The sequence below is a fragment of the Capra hircus genome, chromosome 12 (assembly GCF_001704415.2).
Source record: "Capra hircus breed San Clemente chromosome 12, ASM170441v1, whole genome shotgun sequence".
In the NCBI taxonomy this organism is placed as follows: domain Eukaryota; kingdom Metazoa; phylum Chordata; class Mammalia; order Artiodactyla; family Bovidae; genus Capra; species Capra hircus.
In genome coordinates this window covers 57,025,429-57,047,126 of record NC_030819.1, presented here as the reverse complement: position 1 = coordinate 57,047,126, position 21,698 = coordinate 57,025,429, and the positions used below count along the sequence as shown (strand labels likewise).

Here is a 21,698-nt window from a genome sequence, read left to right as displayed (position 1 = left end):
ATGTGGTTAAGTGCTACTCAGAAGCACAAACGAAATGCATCCTGGACCGTAACAGACCATAAGCTTCTGGAAGATGGAAACCATCAGCTTCATTCCTGTTTCCCTCAGTGTCTAACAGGGGCCAGCACACCACAGTCGGATGATAATACTGGCTGAATAAATGGCTAAAATTAAATGAAGAGACACTTTGCATGGGAATATGAAAAGTTAACTCTGGGAGGGGGGCTTCCCTGGTGGCTCAGATGGTAAAGAATCGTCTGCAATGCAGGAAACCTAGGTTTGACCCCTGAGTCAGGAAGATCTCCTAGAGAAGGGAATGGCAGCCCACTCCAGTAATCTTGCCTGGAGAATGCCAGGGACAGAGGAGCCTGGAGGGCTACAGTCCATGGGGTCACAAAGAGTCGGACATGAGTGAGTGACTAAGACACAGGCACCCCATTATGGCCACAGTGAATTATGAAGGTACAAAAAATCTGTTATTAAACTCCACCGTAACTGCCATGTGCATAATTGTCATGAATGTCAATCACCTATATATGACCAACTGAAAACTTAGAACCTTTGCTAATACTAAAAGCAGTGCTTAAACTGCAAGAATCGGTCCACATCCATGGATAAAGATGTGAGGAGGAAGGAAAGAAACTTACAAGAGGGAAAAACTACAGTATTTATAAAACACTTCGTTTTTATCCTAAGCTACTATATTTACAGGATGGACACTCTGAGTAAGAGGATCAGTCGGGACTGAGGACTCACCTCTATCTGTGTTAGGAATCCCCAGATCCACCGTCGGAATGGAGCTGTCTGCGTAATCACTGTAGTATTCGAGGTGACCTGCCTGCCCTGCCCAAGTCTGCTTCACGATGGGGACTGAAAAAACGAGAGAGGGGACCATCACTGACACGGTCACCCAAGAAGCTGGAACCCCAGCGTGACGGGATGACCTCCCAGAAAGGAAAGGAACCAGCACCTGTTCTTCTCCAGGTGTTCCAAGTTAGAGCTCCCTTCCTACCCTGAGAAACGCCAACAGCATAGGCCCTCCTCACTGCTGGTGATAAACACACTGCTTCCACAGAGAGATACATTGTCTAGTCGGATTAGACTGCTGTGTAGAAGTTAATTTTAACCAATTTTTCTCTTTCCCCAGGCTGCTTTATTTGAAATTCACAACTGGAGTTTTAGATGTTTTTTAGGGATGTGGGGATACAATTACTTCTCAGGGCTGGAATATTGTGTGCAGTTCTTGCGGTTCTAACTGAGATATATACTTGCCTCCCTCACAATGGAGGGGGAAACCTTTTCAAAGTACACGTCTCCACCCAAAGATGCCAACAGGACCACCTGATCCTATAAAGGACATGACCCTGCCATTAAGAATCACTACATGTACATCAGTGGCTGATTCATGTCAATGTGTGGCAAAAACCACCACAATATTATAAAGTAATTAGCCTCCAAATAAAATAAATAAATAAATTTTTTAAAAATCACTACATGGGATAGCTGATAGTATCGTGTTGCACTTTTGGAACGTGTAGAAGACATAAAATTGAAAACCACTGCAGATTCTAAAACAGTATCATGAACAGATAAATTATTTTAATAAACACAAACAGCAGAAAACTTGGCTGATTTTCTGTATTTTAGGGTGAGATGCTCAAAGGTAGCTGTGACTCCACACCTGAAAATCAGCTTGACCACGATTTGATACTAATTCACTTGACCAACTATCCCAGTAATTGCTTTCTTCTATAATTTTTTTTAAAGTTACTACCTGTGCATCTCAATTTTAAAGGGATTCCACTGTTGTTTTAACAGAAAAGATCATCAACATAAAAAACTAGATTTTATACTGTTGATTTAAGAATCTCAACTCTGAGGAACCACATCTTCAGGTCGATATTTTGAACCTTTATTAAATCATTTATATTTTTTCCCCCAACCTAAATAAAAATAGATGATATGCAAAAACTACCCATGCAATGTCAAAGTTAAGTGTCTAGCTATGCTAGTCAGCAAACTGGGAGACAAACTCAGATAGCCCATATACAGAAAATACAAAAGCACGTCATTCCACAGTCCACTATTCACCAGCTCTTAAAAGAGAAAAGACTTACGAATTCTGGACATTTACTATGGGAACCTCCAAATTACCTATTTTAAGCCACTAAATATTATTTTATATATTAAAATACAATTTTCTGCAATCATAAAAAAAAGGCAGATATAAACATTTCTCCAAGCCAGAATGGACAAATATCCGTTAATGATAAGGTTGGGGGCAGGAGAGGGTGGAAAGAATTGAAAGGGTAGTGCTGAAACATATACATTACCATATGTAAAACAGATAGCGAATGGGAAGTTGCTGTATGACACACGGAGCCCAACCTGGTGCTCTGTGACAACCTGGAGGGGTGGGATGAGGTGGGAGGTGGGAGGGAGGCTCAGGATGGAGGGGACATGGCTGGTTCATGCAGATGTATGTCAGAAACCAACACAACACTGTAAATTATCCTCCAATTAAAAATAAATAATTTTGAAATAATAATAATAATAGAGAAGGTTGCTAAGGGAGAATAAAAGAAATAAGGAAAAATTCTTATTCTGTCCAAATTCCAGCACAAGAAAACCCACGCTTGGCCCTGTGGTGGCCCTTGGCTTTGCACATATAATAAGCAGGACTTATCCAGACAAGACCGGCTGCCCTGGTGGCTCAATGGTAAAGAATCTGCCTGCAGTGCAGGAGAGCAGGGTTCAATCCCTGGGTCGGGAAGATCCTCTGGAGAAGGGAACGTCTACCCACTCTAGTATTCCTGCCTGGACAATCCCTGGACAGAGGAGCCAGGCGGGCTACAGTCCATACAGCCACAAAGAACCAGACACGACTGAGCGACTGAGCGACTGAACAACAGCACACCTAACCTACTTGTTTCCTGGTTTGGTTTGAAACAGGTGAAACGGAAATGTCATCAGAGGTAAGAATTCCTCAGAGCCCAGCGCCCCACACAACCCTAGACATAGTAAGTGCTCAGTGAACAGCTGACTGAAGACTGGGTGCTCTGGGGATTCCAAAAGGCAGAGGCCTCCTTCTGGAACTGGTTTAAAGGAAGGAGTTTTATCTGTCAGTGATTCAGCCTTTGTACAAGACCACGCTAAGTTGCTTCAGTCGTGTGGACCCCATCAGGGTCCTCCATCCATGGGATTCTCCAGACAAGCATACTGGAGTGGGTTGCCATTTCCTCCTCCAGGGGATCTTCTCAACCCAGGGAAGATCTGTCTCTCTTAAATCTCCCACACTGGCAGGCAAGGTCTTTACCACTAGCACCACCTGGGAAACCAGTACCACCATAACCAATCATTTTTAAATGGACCGACCATTTCAACACAGCAACGTGTTCTGAGTCTCAAACCCCGAAAGCATCCAACAGTGAACAATGTTATCAGCTATCCAGTCCTCATCACGGTAATGCCTGTGCAAAGAACTGAAGTCAAGGTGACGTCTCCTACAAGAGCAGATGAAGACTGTTTTAAACCAGAGTTGATGCAAAACTGCTTAAAACTTTAGAAATTTTGGTCTATTTTATCATCACTGTTTGAATACTGAATAACTGAATTCTTTATATTATTTATATTTCATATTATATTAAGACACTCTATTCCTAAAGATATTAAACTTGGACAAAGTATTTCAATATAGTTAACGTGATCTACTATTTCATTTTCAATACAGAGAAGCATACTTCCTCCCACATAATAAAACAATAGTGAATGTCTCTTTCAAAAATGTTTGCCACAGATAATTTAAAATTAGGATAAAGTAAAAAGAACTGTACTATTAAAAAAAAAAGCCATCTGCCCAGACGGCATACATCTTCCACCTGGCTGCACCACTGAGAAGCAGGAGATGCAGAGAAGTCCCTTCTACTCCCGACGGGCTGACGTGCAAAACTCTGATTACAAACAAAAGGGAACTGAGCCTTGAGCAAAATCTACCACACAACCAGATATGCGTGACCATTCTGATTTAAGGAATCCACCGTTTTCCCACTGACAAACGGACCTTCTGTCTCGGTGTGAAAGTCAGTGAGCACATAGGAAAGCCCTGGTTTCTCTTCTCTTAGGAGAGGCTTAGCGACACCACCAAGGCTGTGCTCTGATTCCTGGTTTGGGGATGGGATGTCTGCAAGACTGAAAGGCTACTTGACACAGTAGCGTCAGGGCACTCTGGCCCCCCGTCTTCACCTGCACAGCAGCTGGGAGAGAACTGAACTTTGATCAGGAATTCAGCTACTCTGGGCATTTGTTCTCTACGTCATGTCTCTGCTTCTGCCTTGTGAATGAGATCATCAATACAGTTTTTCTAGATTCTACATATATGAATTAATACCGAATACTTCTTTCTTCCAGACTTACTTCACTCTCCACGACAGTCTCTAGGGTCCAGCCAGTCTCTACAACGACCTAATTTCATTCCTTCTTATGGCTGAATAATAGTCCATGAGGGGGAAGGATTGGGAAATTGGGATCAACACATATGCACTATTGATACTATGCATAAAATAGATACCTACAGAATACCTGCCAAGAGAACGCACTGGTCATAGCAAACACCCTCTTCCAACAACACAAGAGAAGACTCTATACATGGACATCACCAGATGGTCAACACTGAAATAAGATTGATTATATTCTTTGCAGCCAAAGAAGGAGAAGGTCTATACAGTCAGCAAAAACAAGACCAGGACCTGACTGTGGCTTAGATCATGAACTCCTTATTACCAAATTCAGACTCAAATTGAAGAAAGTAGAGAAAACCACTAGATCATTCAGGTATGACCTAAATCAAATCCCTTATGACTATACAGTGGAAGTGAGAAAATTATTTAAGGGACTAGATCTGATAGATAAGAGTGCCTGATGAACTATGGATGGAGGTTCGTGACACTGTACAGGAGACAGGGATCAAGACCATCCCCAAGAAAAAGAAATGCAAAAAAGCAAAATGGCTGTCTGGGGAGGCCTTACAAATAGCTGTGAAAAGAAGAGAAGCAAAAAGCAAAGGAGAAAAGGAAAGATATAAGTATCCGAATGCAGAGTTCCAAAGAATAGCAAGAAGAGATAAGAAAGCCTTCTTCAGCGATCAATGCAAAGAAATAGAGGAAAACAACAGAATGGGAAAGACTAGAGATCTCTTCAAGAAAATTAGAGATACCAAGGGAATATTTCATGCAAAGATGGGCTTGATAAAGGACAGAAATGGTATGGACCTAACAGAAGCAGAAGATATTAAGAAGAGGTGGCAAGAATACACAGAAGAACTGTACAAAAAAGATCTTCACGACCAAGATAATCACAATGGTGTGATCACTCACCTAGAGCCAGACATCCTGGAATATGAAGTCAAGTGGGCCTTAGGAAGCATCACTACGAACAAAGTTAGTGGAGGTGATGGAATTCTAGCTGAGCTCTTTCAAATCCTAAAAGATGATGCTGTGAAAGTATTGCATTCAATATCCCAGCAAATTTGGAAAACTCAGCAGTGGCCACAGGACTGGAAAAGGTCAGTTTTCATTCCAATCCCAAAGACAGGCAATGCCAAAGAATGCTCAAACTACCGCACAATGGCACTCATCTCACATGCTAGTAAAGTAATGCTCAAAATTCTCCAAGCCAGGCTTCAGCAATACATGAACCGTGAACTTCCAGATGTTCAAGCTGGTTTTAGAAAAGGCAGAGGAACCAGAGATCAAATTGCCAACATCTGCTGGATCATCGAAAAAATAAGAGAGTTCCTGAAAAACATCTATTTCTGCTTTATTGACTATGCCAAAACCTTTGACTATGTGGATCACAATAAACTGTGGAAAATTCTTCAAGAGATGGGAATACCAGACCACCTGACCTGCCTCTTGAGAAATCTGTATGCAGGTCAAGAAGCAACAGTTAGAACTGGACATGCAACAACAGACTGCTTCCAAATAGGAAAAGGAGTACATCAAGGCTGTATATTGTCACCCTGCTTATTTAACTTATATGCAGAGTACATCATGAGAAATGCTGGGCTGGAAGAAGCACAAGCTGGAATCAAGATTGCCAGGAGAAATAACAATAACCTCAGATATGCAGATGACAGCACCCTTATGGCAGAAAGTGAAGAGGAGCTAAAAAGCCTCTTGATGAAAGTGAAAGAGGAGAGTGAAAAAGTTGGCTTAAAGCTCAACATTCAGAAATGAAGATCATGGCATCTGGTCTCATCACTTCATGGGAAATAGAGGGGGAAACAGTGGCTGACTTTATTTTTCTGGGCTCCAAAACCACTGCAGATGGTGACTGCAGCCATGGAATTAAAAGATGCTTACCCCTTGGAAGGAAAGTTATGACCAGCCTAGACAGCATATTGCAAAGCAGAGACATTACTTTGCCAACAAAGGCCTTTCTAGTCAAAGCTATGGTTTTTCCAGTGGTCATGTATGGATGTGAGAGTTGGACTATAAAGAGAGCTGAGCGCCGAAGAATTGATGCTTTTGAGCTGTGGTGTTGGAGAAGACTCTTGAGAGTCCCTTGGACTGCAAGGAGATCCAACCAGCCCATCCTAAAAGAAATCAGTCCTGGGTGTTCATTAGAAGGACTGATGTTGAAGCTGAAACTCCAAGACCTTGGCCACCTCATGCAAAGAGCTGACTCCTTGGAAAAGACGCTGATGATGGGAAAGATTGAGGGCAGGAGGAGAAGGGGAAGACAGAGGATGAGATGGCTGGATGGCATCACTGACTCAATGGACACAGGTTTGGGTGGACTCTGGGAGTTGGTGATGGACAGGGAGGCCTGGCGTGCTGCAATTCATGGGGTCGCAAAGAGTCGGACACGACTGAGTGACTGAACTGAACTGACCTGAAGGCGAACCTACTGTATAGCGTAGGGAACTCTCCTCAATGCTCTGTGATGACCTGAATAGTACGGAAACCCATGAAGAGGGGCTATGTGTACACATACAGCTGATTCACTTTGCTATCCAATGGGAACACAACTGTAAAGTAAAGCAACTAAACTCCAATCAAAATTAACTTAAAAAATAATTAATCCACTCACTTCATCTAACACAGGATATGGCCTGCCAGTTGGCTGACTGCATTTTGATTCAACTTTCTGTTTTCAATAAACCTCTCCAACCAGAAGGAACACACTCTTTAGCATCAGTATGTTCACATCTAGAGAAGATCAATACAGTCAAGATACCAGGTTTGTTTTTTTTTTTAAGCTGAAAGATGTCAAATGTTTATTTTAAGAGCTCTGGAAGCTGTGATAAGGAACTAAAGGCTGAGCAAATGGCAACTGAACCTCTCTACTTAGAGGGGGGCAGCAGCAGGGGGAGCACCTCACAACCACCAGCTGACAAACAGAATCGGGGGTGGCCACGACATCTGTGGGACCCACACAGGAAGCATGTGGCTGCAGGACACACAGAAGACCCATAACATTTTGCTGACAGCTCACATCACACGGAGAGAGACACGTAACCCAAGAGGAAGCAATGAAGCTGCTTTATTAAGTCCAGAGAGCTGTTCCTTGCTTAAACCTAACCTCACATGCTATGGCAGTTCATTGCTTTATATAATACCTCCAAAGTTTCTTTAAAAACCCTACCAACCACTTGCATCTCAGCAAACCATGCTTGATTGATGCTGTTGACATGTACTGCTTTCTTAAGCCAAGAGACAGTGTATATTTTTGCTAACTGTGTCCTAAGATGCTTTAATTCATCTAAATCAGAATCAAGACACAAGTAGTTATGTAAAGGTCTGCTTTACTGGTAGGCAAAAAAAAAGTGTAAGATGTAAAATAATTTTTTCCTAATTTTGAAATTTGACTGTATCAATTCTTCCAAAAGAGTATGAAAAATGAGTTCCGTGTGTATGTTCCCTCGCCTTGACCACAGCCTTGGCTGGACTGTTCTATCCCTCACATCCTCACACCTGGAAGAGCCAGGACTGGGGCGTGATGAGTGTCAACTGCAGTCAGAACCCAGGGCATAGAGAACTGCCTCCAGGGAAGTCACTGACCACGCACTCAACTGCTCAGAGACAAGCACAGCCTGGTCTGTGTTTATCTCTTCCTTCACTGTTGTCTGGTTTCTGTAACCTCAAGTGTTTCTACCAGAGTGCGTACAGAAAGAAAAAACAAAGCCCCGAGTCCATGCATTCTGCTTGACTGCCACAATAGTATGCGAGGACAGGGGGCCATCTGACTCCCCAGCTCCGTGTGTGTTTCAGATCATCTGTGGATTTGAAGTCCTGGCCGTCCTCACTGCTATTCAAAGCAAAAAGCCTCCTGTCACTGCTTCCAGCCAAGTCAGATCTGACCTTGAGCACAGCAGAGAATCAACACAGCTATCAAATACTATTTATCAAGCGTTATGTTCCTAACACATCCAAAAAATTTTCCAGGTGGCGCAGTGGTAAAGAATCCACCTGCCAATGCAGATGTGGATTCAATCCCTGGGTCAGGAAAGAGCCCCTGGAGGAGGAAATGGCAACCCACCCAGTATTCTTGCCTGGGAACTCTCATGGGGTCCACGGGGTCGCAAAGAGTCAGACATGACTGTGATTGAGCACACACACACACAAAGAGCTCACAACACAGCTCTGCTGTGGCAGAAGGAACTGGGGGTTCAGGGCCAGAAAACCTGAGCCCCGCTCCCCTGCTCAGTCTGCCTGACGTCGGGCCAGCGCGTCATCCCATGGTCAGCTTCCTTTCTCTGCGATATCAAGTGAAGAGCAACAACTGCCACGTCACAGGGAGCTGTCAACATGAAATCAGATGACAGAATACAGGTGAAAGGGACTTCCCTAGTGGTCCAGTGGTTAAGAATCCACCTGCTAATGCAGGAGACATGAGTTTGGCCCCTGGTCCAGGAAGATTCCACATGCCGTGGGGCAACTAAACCCATGCACCACAACTGCTCAGGCCTGGGCTCCGGAGCCCAGGTGCCACAAGTACTGAGCCTGTGCCCCCCAACTACTGCAGTGAGAAGCCCCTGCACCTCTCCTAGAGAGTAGCCCCCAATCGCTGCAGCTAGAGAAAGCCCACACCCGGCGACAAAGACCTGGAACAGCCAACTATAAATAAACAAACTGTTACTTTAAAAAAAATGTGAAAAACACCAGAGAATGTGTTTAAAAAAAAAAAAGGATTAGCAGTTAGAAGCAGTTACTGTGGCACTGTTGACTGAAACTAATACAATTACGGGTAATTCTCTTGACAGAACTAGATTTCCAAAAGGGGGGCCAGAGCCCCCTGTCCTGGTAGACTTCACGTCCATCAGGCAACATAGACATCAGAGTCCCTCAAATCCAGCCCCCTTATACTATCTTTTCAAACAAACAGGTCCAAGTCTAAAGACAGCCTGCCACAGCAACTCCACTGCGAAGTTCTCAAGATATCTTTTAGGTCTCAGGCTTCAGTGACCCCAGACCCAGTTAACAGCAGTAAGTCAGTACATCTGGTTTGGAGACGTTTGGTCTTTATGCTCCTAACAGACTTGGAAGATTTTATAATTTTTATAAACCTTTGACTCAAAATTGAAATATAAAAGCATTTGATAAATATCTGAAAGGATTATCATAACCTTATGCAAAAATAAGAAAGCAGTAAGCTAGATTATTCAGAATGACCAAATTAAAATTAGCTCTTTTTTTCATTTCTGTAGAATATGAAAACTACAAGAGACCATCCCTAATTTTACCACTTTACTGCCAACTTGAAAAATGTGTTTCAAAAGAGAATATACCACCACCCCCATCCCTAACACTGATATATACTCCAAGGGCAGCTTTAAGATCAAATAAACCAATTCGAGCACTTCTGCTTGCTGTTTAAAAAAAAAAAAAGAAGAAGAAGAAAAGCAGTCTAGTTCAGTTCCCCTGATGCTTTTTTAATGAAAGGTATTTATCAAAAATCGTCCCTCCAGATTATGTAAAAAACAAAAGGATATTAAACTTAGGTTAAACTTATGAAAAATCAAATTTTTAAGTTCTATATTGATTTTTAATAGTATTTTAGGACTTCTTGTATAATGAATACATATATTTATTTAGACTGATTTTAACAGGACTTAGAATTTATTGTGACTATTTTAGGTAACCATGAAGGTTTATAGCAAACGTACTTTTAAGATAGTGTTGACTATAACCAGACCTGAATTGATGTCAGTGTCTTAAACAATGCCATAATTCCAAATTATAATATTCTTTTATCTGTAAAATATGTTCCTCTTTAAAGCATCATTTGTAAATATCATATTATCACACAAATTATATAAATGCCCCACTTAGCTCCAATCCCACAAAAATGACAGCTGGTTTAGAAATCTCTCCTCTATAAATATCACACTCTTGGTAAAACTGAGAGTCTTTTCATAGAAAAAAAATAAAATATGTGCTAAAATTAGAAAATGCAAAAGACTGTCTAATCCTCAATTTGAGAAAAGTGCTGTTTGAAGTAAGGTGAAAAAACAGATAAATTATGTATTTATATTTAAGATAGGCTTTTTAAAAAACAGTATCACCATAATGCAGAATTCTGGAATGGGATCAAAAAATTAAACAGAAACATCTATGTGCAGGATTTCCTTAAGAAGGAACCATGGCTTGTAAGACAAACATTTTTTACTTTTCTCTGTATATCTACACATGAGCAAATACACATCCTTACTTACAAGTTCTGATGTGTGCGTGTGAAATAAATATTAAAAGAAGGAACAGTGTGAGAAAGACATTCTCTCTGACATTCTGTTACCTTGAGAAATCCCCTCTCATTCTTCACAGCTCGGAGTCCACACTTGGACATAACAGGACACTGTTTTGCAAAATGGATTATTATCCACTTACAGTCTCTGAGATTGCCACAGCTGAGCATTTCCATTTCCAATTTAAAACACTGCTCTAATCAGTCCTTAGAAGGGCCACGGCCTCTCATGTTGCAACACAAAATTGTCTTTTCTAATTGATCTTGGTGATTGAAGTGCTATGAGGAGGAAGACTGATTATATAACTGCTTGCACTTCCAATAATATATCTGTCATTATCCCCTTCTTCAGCTGAGCTCATATCTGATTTGTCCTTTTTTTTCTTTTAAGACAGTGTGGATTTTGAAAGTTCAGTAAAAATGAATAACCCAAAACGTACTTCTATCACCATGAAACTTCTTGCATGTTTTCACTGCAACAAAAATATCCTCCTTCTTCACTGGATTTCCCTTAAAAAAAAAAAAATGCACACGTGAGTCGATGTGTCTTAACAGCACACCCAAATTAGTTGTCACATGCTCTTGAGTTAAAATTCACCAATGTCAGGGACATCAAACTTGTCTCCAGAATCAAGTTTCAGGTGACGACTGTAGCTTGGAGGACCACAAATGCTTTGCTCAGCCAGAGGGGTGCGGGGGGGTGGGTGGGGGGTCATCCCTGATAGCTCAGTTGGTAAAGAATCCACCTGCAATGCAGGAGACCCCAGTTGGATTCCTGGGTCGGGAAGATCTGCTGGAGAAGGGATAGGCTACCCACTCCAGTATTCTTGGGCTTCCCTGGTGGCTCACTGGTGAAGAATCTGCCTGCAACGCAGGAGACCTGGGTTCAATCCCTGGGCTGGAAAGATCCCCTGGAGAAGGGAAAGGCTACCCACTCCAGTATTCTGGCCTAGAGAATTCCATGGACTGTATAGTCCATGGGGTCGCAAAGAGTCAGACATGACTTGAGCGACTTTCACTCACTCACAGCCAGACGGAGACCAGAAGCCCAGCCGTGCCATTCCCCTACATCACCTGGACGAATGTCCTCTAAATTTCCAGCTCATTCAGGAAATTGCGATCATAACCACCAGCACAGCTGCTTTTATTACTACGATTTATTATGAACATCACAGGTGCCCAATAAGTGTTGGTTACCTTCCCTTTCCTTTTTCCAGCTCGTGAAAAATTTTTTTTAAAGGGAGAGAGAAGTAGAAGGATGTTTTAGTGCAAAGTAAGAGATGACTCCCTTTAGGGAGCCTGGCCTCACTTTGAAGTTTACAGTATTTTTATGGCCCTTAATGGTCCACGCAAGTCTAGGCAACAGCGGTGCTCTGTCCTCTGCCAAAGGCAGGATTACGTCAAACACTTCGCGGGGGTGGGGGTGGGGTCCTGGAGCCCTGCGCTGGCTCCAGCCCAGGCTAGTCACTCAGACGAAGGGGTCACAGAGGGTCTTGTGGACAATCCAGCCCCTAGGCTGTGGGCGCTTCTCAGTGGGGCCGGGGCGGGGGCTGACCCCTTTATCACTGTCTCAGGGCTGTAGGGACATTCAATCCTGATTCTGCATCATTTGGGGCTGGTTTGCAGCAACGTGCAACTGGAGGTTCGTCATGCCACTCAAGGCACTAGGAGGTCAACCTTTCCAGATTTTTGAGAAGAACATTAAAGAACAAGCAAGCACAAAGTCTGGAAAGACATTTCCCTCTCAAGTACTATGCCAACAGCGCAGATTCTCTCCCACTGTTACTGTGTGTGTGTGTGTGAATACACATACTCCTCTTTTAAAATGCAACCCAGACTTCTGTGTCAGTGACTTGGAAATAACGGACAACATATGAGGCAGTGAATCTGCTTTTCCTTATGAGGAAAGGCCGCTAACCACCCAGCTGAGCCCATGGTCTTCAGGTTCATCCTGGGGACTGGACCGAGGGCCCACCGTGAGCAGGTGCATTCTGAAGGCTGTGGACAGTCTCAGGTGAGGTCAGAGCGGGGTCGCTGGCTGAGAGGAGGGTAGAGGTGGGCTTCAGGAGAGGGCTTAGGAACAACTGCAAATGTCTGACATTGCCTTTCTAGGAAACAGACCAGGAATTGCAGCAGCTCTGTGCTATACCTTCAACCAAAGAACTGACTTGGGGGCCGTGCCTCTGCAGCTCCAGGTGCCCCCTTCTCGTGTGTCCAACAGGGTAACAGTGGTGCTTACCTTACGGGCTTTCCACCCCTAGAAACGTGATATACAGCTCTCACGGGGCACGTGGCAAGTGGCAGTGTTTGTTCAGTGACTGCTAGGGCAACATCATGCACAGCACGCATATTTCCCTTGGACACAGAGGAAACTGCCCTCCTGTTACTCACGCAGAGCGGCAGGGAAGACTGCAACGAGGTGGCGCAGGCGGAGCCCACAACGTCTGTACAGAACTCGGGCACGGGTGTGAGCGGGAGTCCGTTCCCTCCGTCCCAGATGTAGAGCGCGATCTGTCACACAGGAAACCGGAGTGAATGAGAGCCAACACCACCGTCCACGGAGGTACGCCGTGTCTCCGGAGAAAGCTACACCTCCCCTTCTCGAGAGAACATCACACTGAACCACACCTACATGGCAGCATTCTGCAGGCTTCCCAATAGGTGGCGCTAGTGGTAAAGAACCTGCCTGCCAAAGCGGGAGACGTAAGACACAAGGGTTCGATTCCTGGATCAGAAGATCCCCTGGAGGTGGGCATGGCAACCCACTCCAGTATTCTTGCCTGGAGAACCCCAGGGACAGAGAAGCCTGGTAGGGTTACAGTCCATGGGGTTGCAAAGAGTCAGACGTGACTGAAGTGACTTAGCACGGCACACACCAAGACAATAATTCCATGTGGAGCAATCAAATCTTTTATTAACCATAAACAATTAATTAAGAGTCAATATCCTGGGGGACTTCCCTGGCGGTCCAGTGGTTAAGAATCCACCTGCCAATGCAGTGGACGGGAGTTCAATCCCTGGTCCAGGAGGACCCCACGTGTCACAAGGCAACTAAGCCCGTGCACCACGACTACCAAGTCAGCGTGCTGCAGCTACTAAGCCCGCAGGCCTAGAGCCTGCACTCTGCAACAGAAGGCCCCGCAATGGGCAGCCCGCGCACTGCGAAAAGCACCGAGAAAAGCCACTGAGCAGCAACAAAGACTCTGTGCGGCCAATACATTAACTCTTTTAAAAGAGAATCAATATTCCGACCTCCAAAAGATTTCAAAACTGTCATAAGCAATTCCAGGGAAGCTATTTTAAGGATTCTAAAGCATCACAGAGGAAGATAAAACGTAAGATCATCGTGACTCTAGTTTCCTGCAGGATGGTAATTACACACCCTGAATAACCAACGGGCTGAAACTATCTAAAAATACTGCATAAAATATCTTTAAAAGCTTTTTAATGTACTGCTAAACTGGCACAAAACGTGGAGCTCACAAAGACAAAACTGGAAAGTGAGAACCTGGGGTCAAAGTGAGAAAGTGGTCCCTGAGGGTCGCTTTCCCTCGCAGGCACCAGCTGGGTGCTGGGCATGCTGAGGTTCTGATATGTGTTAAAGAGAATAAAGCCCGTGACCCACCCAAGTTGGGGTGTCTAACAGCAAACCCCCACATAAAGCTGGGACTTTGGCACTAGATAGGGAAAAATCATCTCCAACTATCATGAGATTTTGTAACCAAGAGCCAGGCCTCCCTAATCTGTCACCTACATAGTCCAAAAATACCTTAAACAGCGTGGCCCTGAGTGAGTATGAGTCTCTAGCAAGTAGGCAAAAGCTAACACAAAGCCTTACTGAGGAGCCCACAACTTTAACAGGACTCGTGGACTGTCACAGGTGAAGTCCCCAGGAGCAAGAGCACTCAGAAAAATCACAGAAAGTAGAACAAAGACAAGAGATAAAGAGCAAGGGCCAGCGGACACAGCTTAATCAGGCCCACCCAGAAGAATCCAGGGATCGGAGTGATGAAGCACACAGATTAGAAAACTACTGTTTCATATATTTTTATAAAGAGAAACTTTAAAACATGAGCAAAATTTATGAAAGATTACACAGGAAAGCAAATTTGAAAAAGAAATATCTAGAACATCAAGACATGAAAAATAGAAGCTGCAAATGAACATTTTAATGGTAAGGATAAGCAGCCTATCATAGACACAGCTGAATAAAAACTAGGGAACTAAAAGATGAAGCCCCCCAAATTATCTGAACTGTATCTCAGCAAGAAACAGAGATGGGGAACATGAAAGAGAAGAGCAAACCTCTAGTATATATCTAAAGTTCCAGAGAGAGTAACAGAGGGGAGGAGAAAATAGTTGAAAAGACAGTGGCCGAGAATTTTGTTTAACTGCTTAACAATTCTATTATAGAAAGGCCTAATGAATGCTAAGTAAGATGAGGAAAAAAATAGCCTGCGTCTGGACACTGGTGTTGCTGTTCAGTCGCTCGTCATGTCCAACTCTGCAGCTGCAGCACCCCAGGCTTCCCCATCCTTCACCATCTCCCAGAGCTTGCTCAGACTCATGTCCATCGAGTTGGTGATCCCATCCAACCATCTCATCCTCTGTCATCCCCTTCTCCTCCTGCCTTCTATTTCTCCCAGGGGTCTTTTCCAATGAGTAGGCCCTTTGCATCAGGTGGCCAAACTATCGGAGCTTCAGTTTCAGCATCAGTCCTTCCAATGAATATTCAGGGTTGATTTCCTTTAGGATTGACTGGTTTGATCTCCTTGCAGTCCAAGGGACTCTAAAGAATCTTCTCCAACACCACAGTTCAAGAGCATCATTTCTTCAGCGTTCAGCCTTTATGGCCCAACTCTCACATCTATACATGACTACTGGAAAAACCATAGCTTTGACTGGATGGACCTTTGTTGGCAAAGTAATGTCTCTGCTTTTTAATATGCTGTCTAGGTTTTTCATAGCTTTTCTTCCAAGCACCAGGTGTCTTTTAATTTCACGGCTGCATTCACCATCTGCAGTGATTTTGGAGCCCAAGAAAATAAAGTATATGTTGTATGTGTGTACATGTGTGTGTGTATATGTTAGTCGCTCAGTCATGTCCGACTCTGTGACCCCATGGACTGCAGCCCACCAGGCTCTTCTGTCCATGGAATTCTCCAGACAAGACTACTGCAGTGGGTATCCATTCCCTTTTCCAAGGGATCTTTCAGACCCAGGGATTGAACCTGGGTCTCCTACATTGCAGGCAGATTCTTTACCATCTGAGCCACCAGGGAAGCTCTCTCTATACACACACACACACACATACCATAGTGAAACTGCTCCTTGGAAGAAAAGCTATGACAAACCTAGATAGTATTAAAAAGCAGAGATATTACTTTGCCAACAAAGGTCCATCCAGTCAAAGCTATGGTTTTTCCAGTAGTCATGTATGGATGTGACAGTTGGACCATAAGGAAGGCTGAGCACCAAAGAATTAATGCTTTCAAACTCTGGTGCTGGAGAAGACTCCCGAGAGTCCCCTGGACAGCAAGAAGATTAATTAAGTCAATCCAAAAGGAAATCAACCCTCAATATTCATTGGGAGGACTGTTGTTGAAGCTGGAGCTCCAATACTTTGGCCACCTGATGTGAAGAGCTGACTCACTGGAAAAGACCCTGATGCTGGGAAAGATTGAGGGCAGGAGGAGAAGCAAGAGACAGAGAATGAGATGGTTGGATGGCATCACCGACTCAATAGACATGAGTCTAAGTGAGCTCTGGGAGGCAGTGAAAGATGGGAAGAGTGGCATGCTGCAGTCCATGGTGTCGCAAAGAGACAGACATGACTGAGTGGCTGAACAAGTGAAAACCGCAGAACACCAAAGACAAAGAACAATCTTAAAAGCAGCCAGAGAAACAGCAGATTGGCTACAAAGGATGCACGTGCGAGTGATGGCTTGTCACCCAACACAACAGCAGTAACAGAAGAAAGGGCACGGGGGACAGCGCTGCTGTGATGAGAAAAGGCCTCACAACCCAGACTCGAACACACAATGCGACTATGCCTCAAGAACAAAGCTGAAATAAAGCATCTTTACAGGGCAACCTGAGAATTTGCCACCTCACTAAAAAGGAAATTCTGAATGATATACTTCAGGAAGAATAAAAATGATCTCCATTAGCAGGGTCCAGAAGCAAAACAAAATAGTGAGGAAACACAGGGTTTATGCAAATAGTAACCGCATAAAGTAAGGACAACATCTGAGCTGCAGATTTAAAAGGAATGACATAACAAAGCTACTGGACAAAAGAGCATGAAACTGAGAGATGGATATATTCTCAGGTCCTTAAATTTTCAGGATATTGATTAATTAGCCATGGTTAGGTAAGCATCACCAATTCAATGGACCTGAATTTGAGCAAATGCCGGGAAATAGTGGAGAACAGAGAAGCGTTGTTGCAGTGTGTGTTGCACTGGCGTGTTGCAGTGGCGTGTTGCAGTCCATGCCATGGCAAAGAGTCAGACAAGACTTAATGACTAAACAACAAGGTTAGGCATGCATGTTAAAATGTTTAAAATAACCATTAAGAAACAGACATGGAGACTGAACTTCCAAAAGGGTTCAGGTTTGGAAAAAGAAAAATGGGAGGGGGAACAAAGGTGCAAAGCGGGAAACACGGGTTCGATCCCTGGTCAGGAAGATCCCCTGGAGCAGGGAATGGGAGCCCACCGCAGTACTGTTGCCTGCAAAATCTAGTGGGTAGAGGAGCCTGGTGGGCGACAGTCCACAGGGTCACAAAAGAGTCAGTTACCACTAAGCGACCGACAACAACAAACCCTGAAAAATGTAAATTTGCTACGTGGTTTGAAGATAAAGGTTGTCAAACTGGGAGAAAAAGATAAGCATATCCTCTTCAAGAGAAACACATCAAAAGATGAGGAGATGAGAAAGAAAAAAGATGAAAAACAATAATGAGGCAAACGCCAACAGAAAGCTGGTACAGAAGTGTTCCTGTCAACAAGATAGACACTGAGGCAATAAGCGTTACTAGAGATGAAGACAAGTTTACCAAGAGAACAGGACACGTCTAAGCCCGTATGCTTCTTACTGACATAGCCCCAGACTATAAATAGCAAGAGCTGGCAGCTCCACAAAGAGACACTGTCACCGCTCAGAGGGAACAGTTTCATATCCCTCCCTTAGTTAATGACATATCAAACAGACAAAACAAAAAACAGGAGGAAGGGAGAGAGGGAGGAAATATGTGAGAAGCACCCAAGATTAACTGATGTAGTAGCTGTTTCTTCTTTAACAGATATGAGCGAAAGTGTTAGTCACTCAGTCGTGTCTGACTCTTTGCAATCCCATGGACTGTAGCCTGCCAGGCTCCTCTGTCCATGGGATTCTCCAGGCAAGAATCCTGGAGTGGGCAGCCATGCCTTCCTCCAGGGGATCTTCCTGAACCAGCGGTCAAGCCCAGGTCTCCTGCACTGCAGGTGGATTCTTTACTATCTGAGCCACCAGGGAAGCCCCAGTAGATATGAAGAGAATAATATACCCTCCAACCAGAGCACGCATATCGTTTTCTCCATTTGTGAAAGCTGAACATGAACCTGGTCTTAGAGTTAGGCCTAAAAATATTTCAAATGACACTTACACAGACCAGTCACGCTAAGCTGGAAATCAATAACAAAACACAAGAACAACACACAGGTACAGAGTCACAGTGAAAAACATACTTTTTAAAGTGAGTCCCAGTGACAAAACGATCTAAAAGCTTCTGCTGCAGAGAAACTCTTACAGATGATCACCATGACATGTGTAAAAAATGTTCACAGAAGCAGTGACTGCAACAGCAAAAAGCCAGTAGTGACCCAGAAGCCCACTACCAGGAGGCTGGGCAAATGCACCAGGGTATAGTCCTGAGACAAGACTGTTACAGAAAGTGATGATAAATTCATTAAAGCTGCACATAGCAACACAGGTGAGTTTCAAATCAAATTATAATCATATTCATAGTACAGTTCTGTTTATATGAAGCCCAGAAGGATACCAAACTACACAGTATATATTCAGAGATACATTCATACATTACAAAATAATGAAGAAAAGAGGGAGAGGGAGAGAATTCAAGAAAGCTACTCAGTCTGGTGAGGACGAAGCGGGGTCCTCTTGGGGAGAGACATCCAGGCAACCAGTCAAGTTCTCTCTCTTAAACACAGATATTCTGACTGATGTTCATACCTTTCAGGTATGTTAAGAGCTTTTTTTTCTTTTTTTGTATGTTATTCAATGTTCCATAAGCTCCCAAACCTGGGGATCTATACCTGAGCTGATTATTCATTAAAAATATCTAGACAGACCCTGGCTTTCAGCTAGTCATTCCCTCCCTCTCATGGAAAAGAATGATTTCTGACATGTATTTTCATAATTTAAAAAACACCCCTGAAATGAAAATCCTCCGAGTGCCTTTTCTGCTCCTGGCAGGCTGCCAGTGCTGCTGGACTGAGTCACGTGTCATGACTGACCCCAATGTCCTAAGACTCAGAATTCTCTGGAGGGAAAGGAGGGCTGGCCATCAGAGGTACCCACGAACAAGCTGCACAGAGAGATGATCAGAGATTACTGGATTCATGATGGCTCACCTGCCACCTGCCTCAGGATGCCTAGCGACCACTGTCCACCAAGCGCCAGGGGGCCAGATGGCTCCACCCTGCTGCAGAGCGCCAGCACAGAGACGCGATGGAGGCGGAAGAGCGACCAAGGGACCAAGTCAGACGAGAGGTATTTTAATGACATTTTGGCAAGCTTTTTTAAACATTCACCTCTGGCTTCCCTGGTGGCTCAGGAAGTAAAGAACCCACCTGCCATGAAGGAGACTCAGGTATGATCCCTAGATCGGGAAGATGCTTCTTCAGGGGAGAAGGCAACCCACCCCAGTACTCTTGCCTGGAAAATCCCATGGACAGAGGAGCCTGGTGGGCTATAGTCCATGGGGTCGCAAAGAGTCAGACACAACTAAGCAACTAACACTTTCACTTTAGTAATATAGAATTCTACCATTTTCTGTTAACCAATCATAATATAATGGTATTAAGCAAATAATATTACATAATCACAAAAGTAAAAGATGTTTATCAGTTTTCACAATGAATAGCCAGACAAAAAATAATTACAATTAAAAGCCATAATGGAAATATGATTAACCTAACACTATAAAATAATTACCTACAGTTTTGGGGGTTAAGTGGAGTGATATGCTAAGTGGAAGTGCAAACACGTGGGGGCTTTCATCTTCCAGCCTTTGTCTTCTGGTTGATGCATTAAACCTATTTATCTTTAAGGTAATTATCGACATGTATCATCTTATTACCATTTAAAAAGACACAGTTTCTTGATTACAAAGACTTTTAACCAAACAAATTCACGACCCACCTCATGTTTTAAATCTATTGTGAAGTCAGATTTCAGGGATTCACTCTTTAATCTCTTTGTAAGCCTAGAAAGTAAGAGACAATGTGAGGTTTTTTTAAAAAACCAAAATAGGCATCAAACAAGAATAATACATTCTTGAGACCTTCTAATATTGGAAAACAAAAATAGAAATTTTAAGGTAAAAGTAAGACTTTCATTTCCTTAAGGCAAAGGACTATGAAAACAGAATTATTTGTGCACCAGGAAATGAAGGTAAGACTTGTTGCAAACATAGGTTTCACTATTTCAACACCTGGAAAATAACATAAGACACAATGTGACCCAATAAAAGTCTTTCAAAAAGCCATAAAGTGTGTTCACTCTGGATAATCCTTGACTGAATAACAGAAAGGAAAAGAAAAGCAGCTTGCGGAACAAGGAGACACAAGCTGCTGCGTCTCAGTCCCTGCTTTTAATGACCCTAACGAATGACAGTTTGTGGAGTTCTCAGGGGGAGAGAGCAGATGGGTTCAGCAAAGAATAACAGTTTCAAGTTATTTTCTTGCTTCAAAAAATTATCAATGGCTCTTTTCAACACAGAATGATGCCCCCAACCCCACCAGGCTCTAGAATCCCTGGCTCCTCAGCACCCTCCTGCCACCCCCAGAGCACACCCCTGGCCTAGTTCACCCCGACCCAACCTTCGCCTGGCAGCCTTTTCTTTAAGACCAAATTCAAGGGCTTCCAGACTTTCCCTCAAGACTAAACAGAAGCTTCCTCTGCTCCCAGAGTGGGAAGCACAGCCCATTCATCCATCACACACAGCAGCCCCACAACACCCTCTACACGCCTCCTGCTGTGTACCCCAACGCTGCCCACTGCCCCCCAAAACCAGTGCTCAGTCAGCAACCTGGACGGGTGAGAGCAAATACCAGGATAGTCCTTGATTCCCAGCTGAGAGAGAGGATTACACACTTACCAAGACCACTCAGATGCCACACGGTTCTATGCTTGTTACAGGACTAGAGGTAGGACCCCTCATTTCCATTATAAACCTCCTAATAAATACTCCCTGGTGGCTCAGATGCTAAAGAATCCACCTGTAACACAGGAGACCCGGGCTCGATCTCTGGTTCGGGAAGATCCCCTGAAGGAGGGAATGGCTACCCACTTGAGTATTCTTGCCTGGAGAATTGCATGGACAGAGAAGCCTGGCGGGCTACAGTCCATGGAGGCGCCAAGAGTTGAACATGACTGAACGACTAACACTTTCACTTAATAAATATTTTAACTGCAAAGAAATCACAGCGATTTTAAAAAGAAAAGTAGTAACAAATTTCCAAAGCCCTCACAGAGTTTTCAGCCTGGCTGAAGCACAAATATTTCTTTTTTAAAAAAATTTAACTGGAGGATAGATACAATATTGTGCTAGTTTTTGCCATGTATCAGCATGAATTGGCCATAGGCATACATGTGTCCCTTCAATCCTGAACCGCGCCCCCCCCCCCGCCAACCTCCCTCCCCACCGCATCCCTCCAGGCTGTCACAGGG

At 43.8% G+C, this 21,698-nt stretch overlaps 1 protein-coding gene across 2 annotated transcripts in view; it reads right to left on the bottom strand.

Annotated features, from left to right (window-relative positions):
- B3GLCT (beta 3-glucosyltransferase) overlaps positions 1-21,698 on the bottom strand; it is a 110,499-nt gene that overhangs the window by 24,557 nt on the left and 64,244 nt on the right. For both annotated transcript variants that reach the window (XR_001918941.1, XM_018056622.1), the window contains exons 8-11: positions 20,169-20,232; positions 13,135-13,254; positions 11,184-11,253; positions 757-870 (exon numbers count right to left, since the gene is read on the bottom strand). Coding sequence is in view for 1 of the 2 variants with exons in the window: in XM_018056622.1 (XP_017912111.1) it covers positions 757-870; positions 11,184-11,253; positions 13,135-13,254; positions 20,169-20,232 (368 nt within the window). In the remaining variant the exon portion in view is untranslated. The remainder of the gene's footprint in view (positions 1-756; positions 871-11,183; positions 11,254-13,134; positions 13,255-20,168; positions 20,233-21,698) is intronic.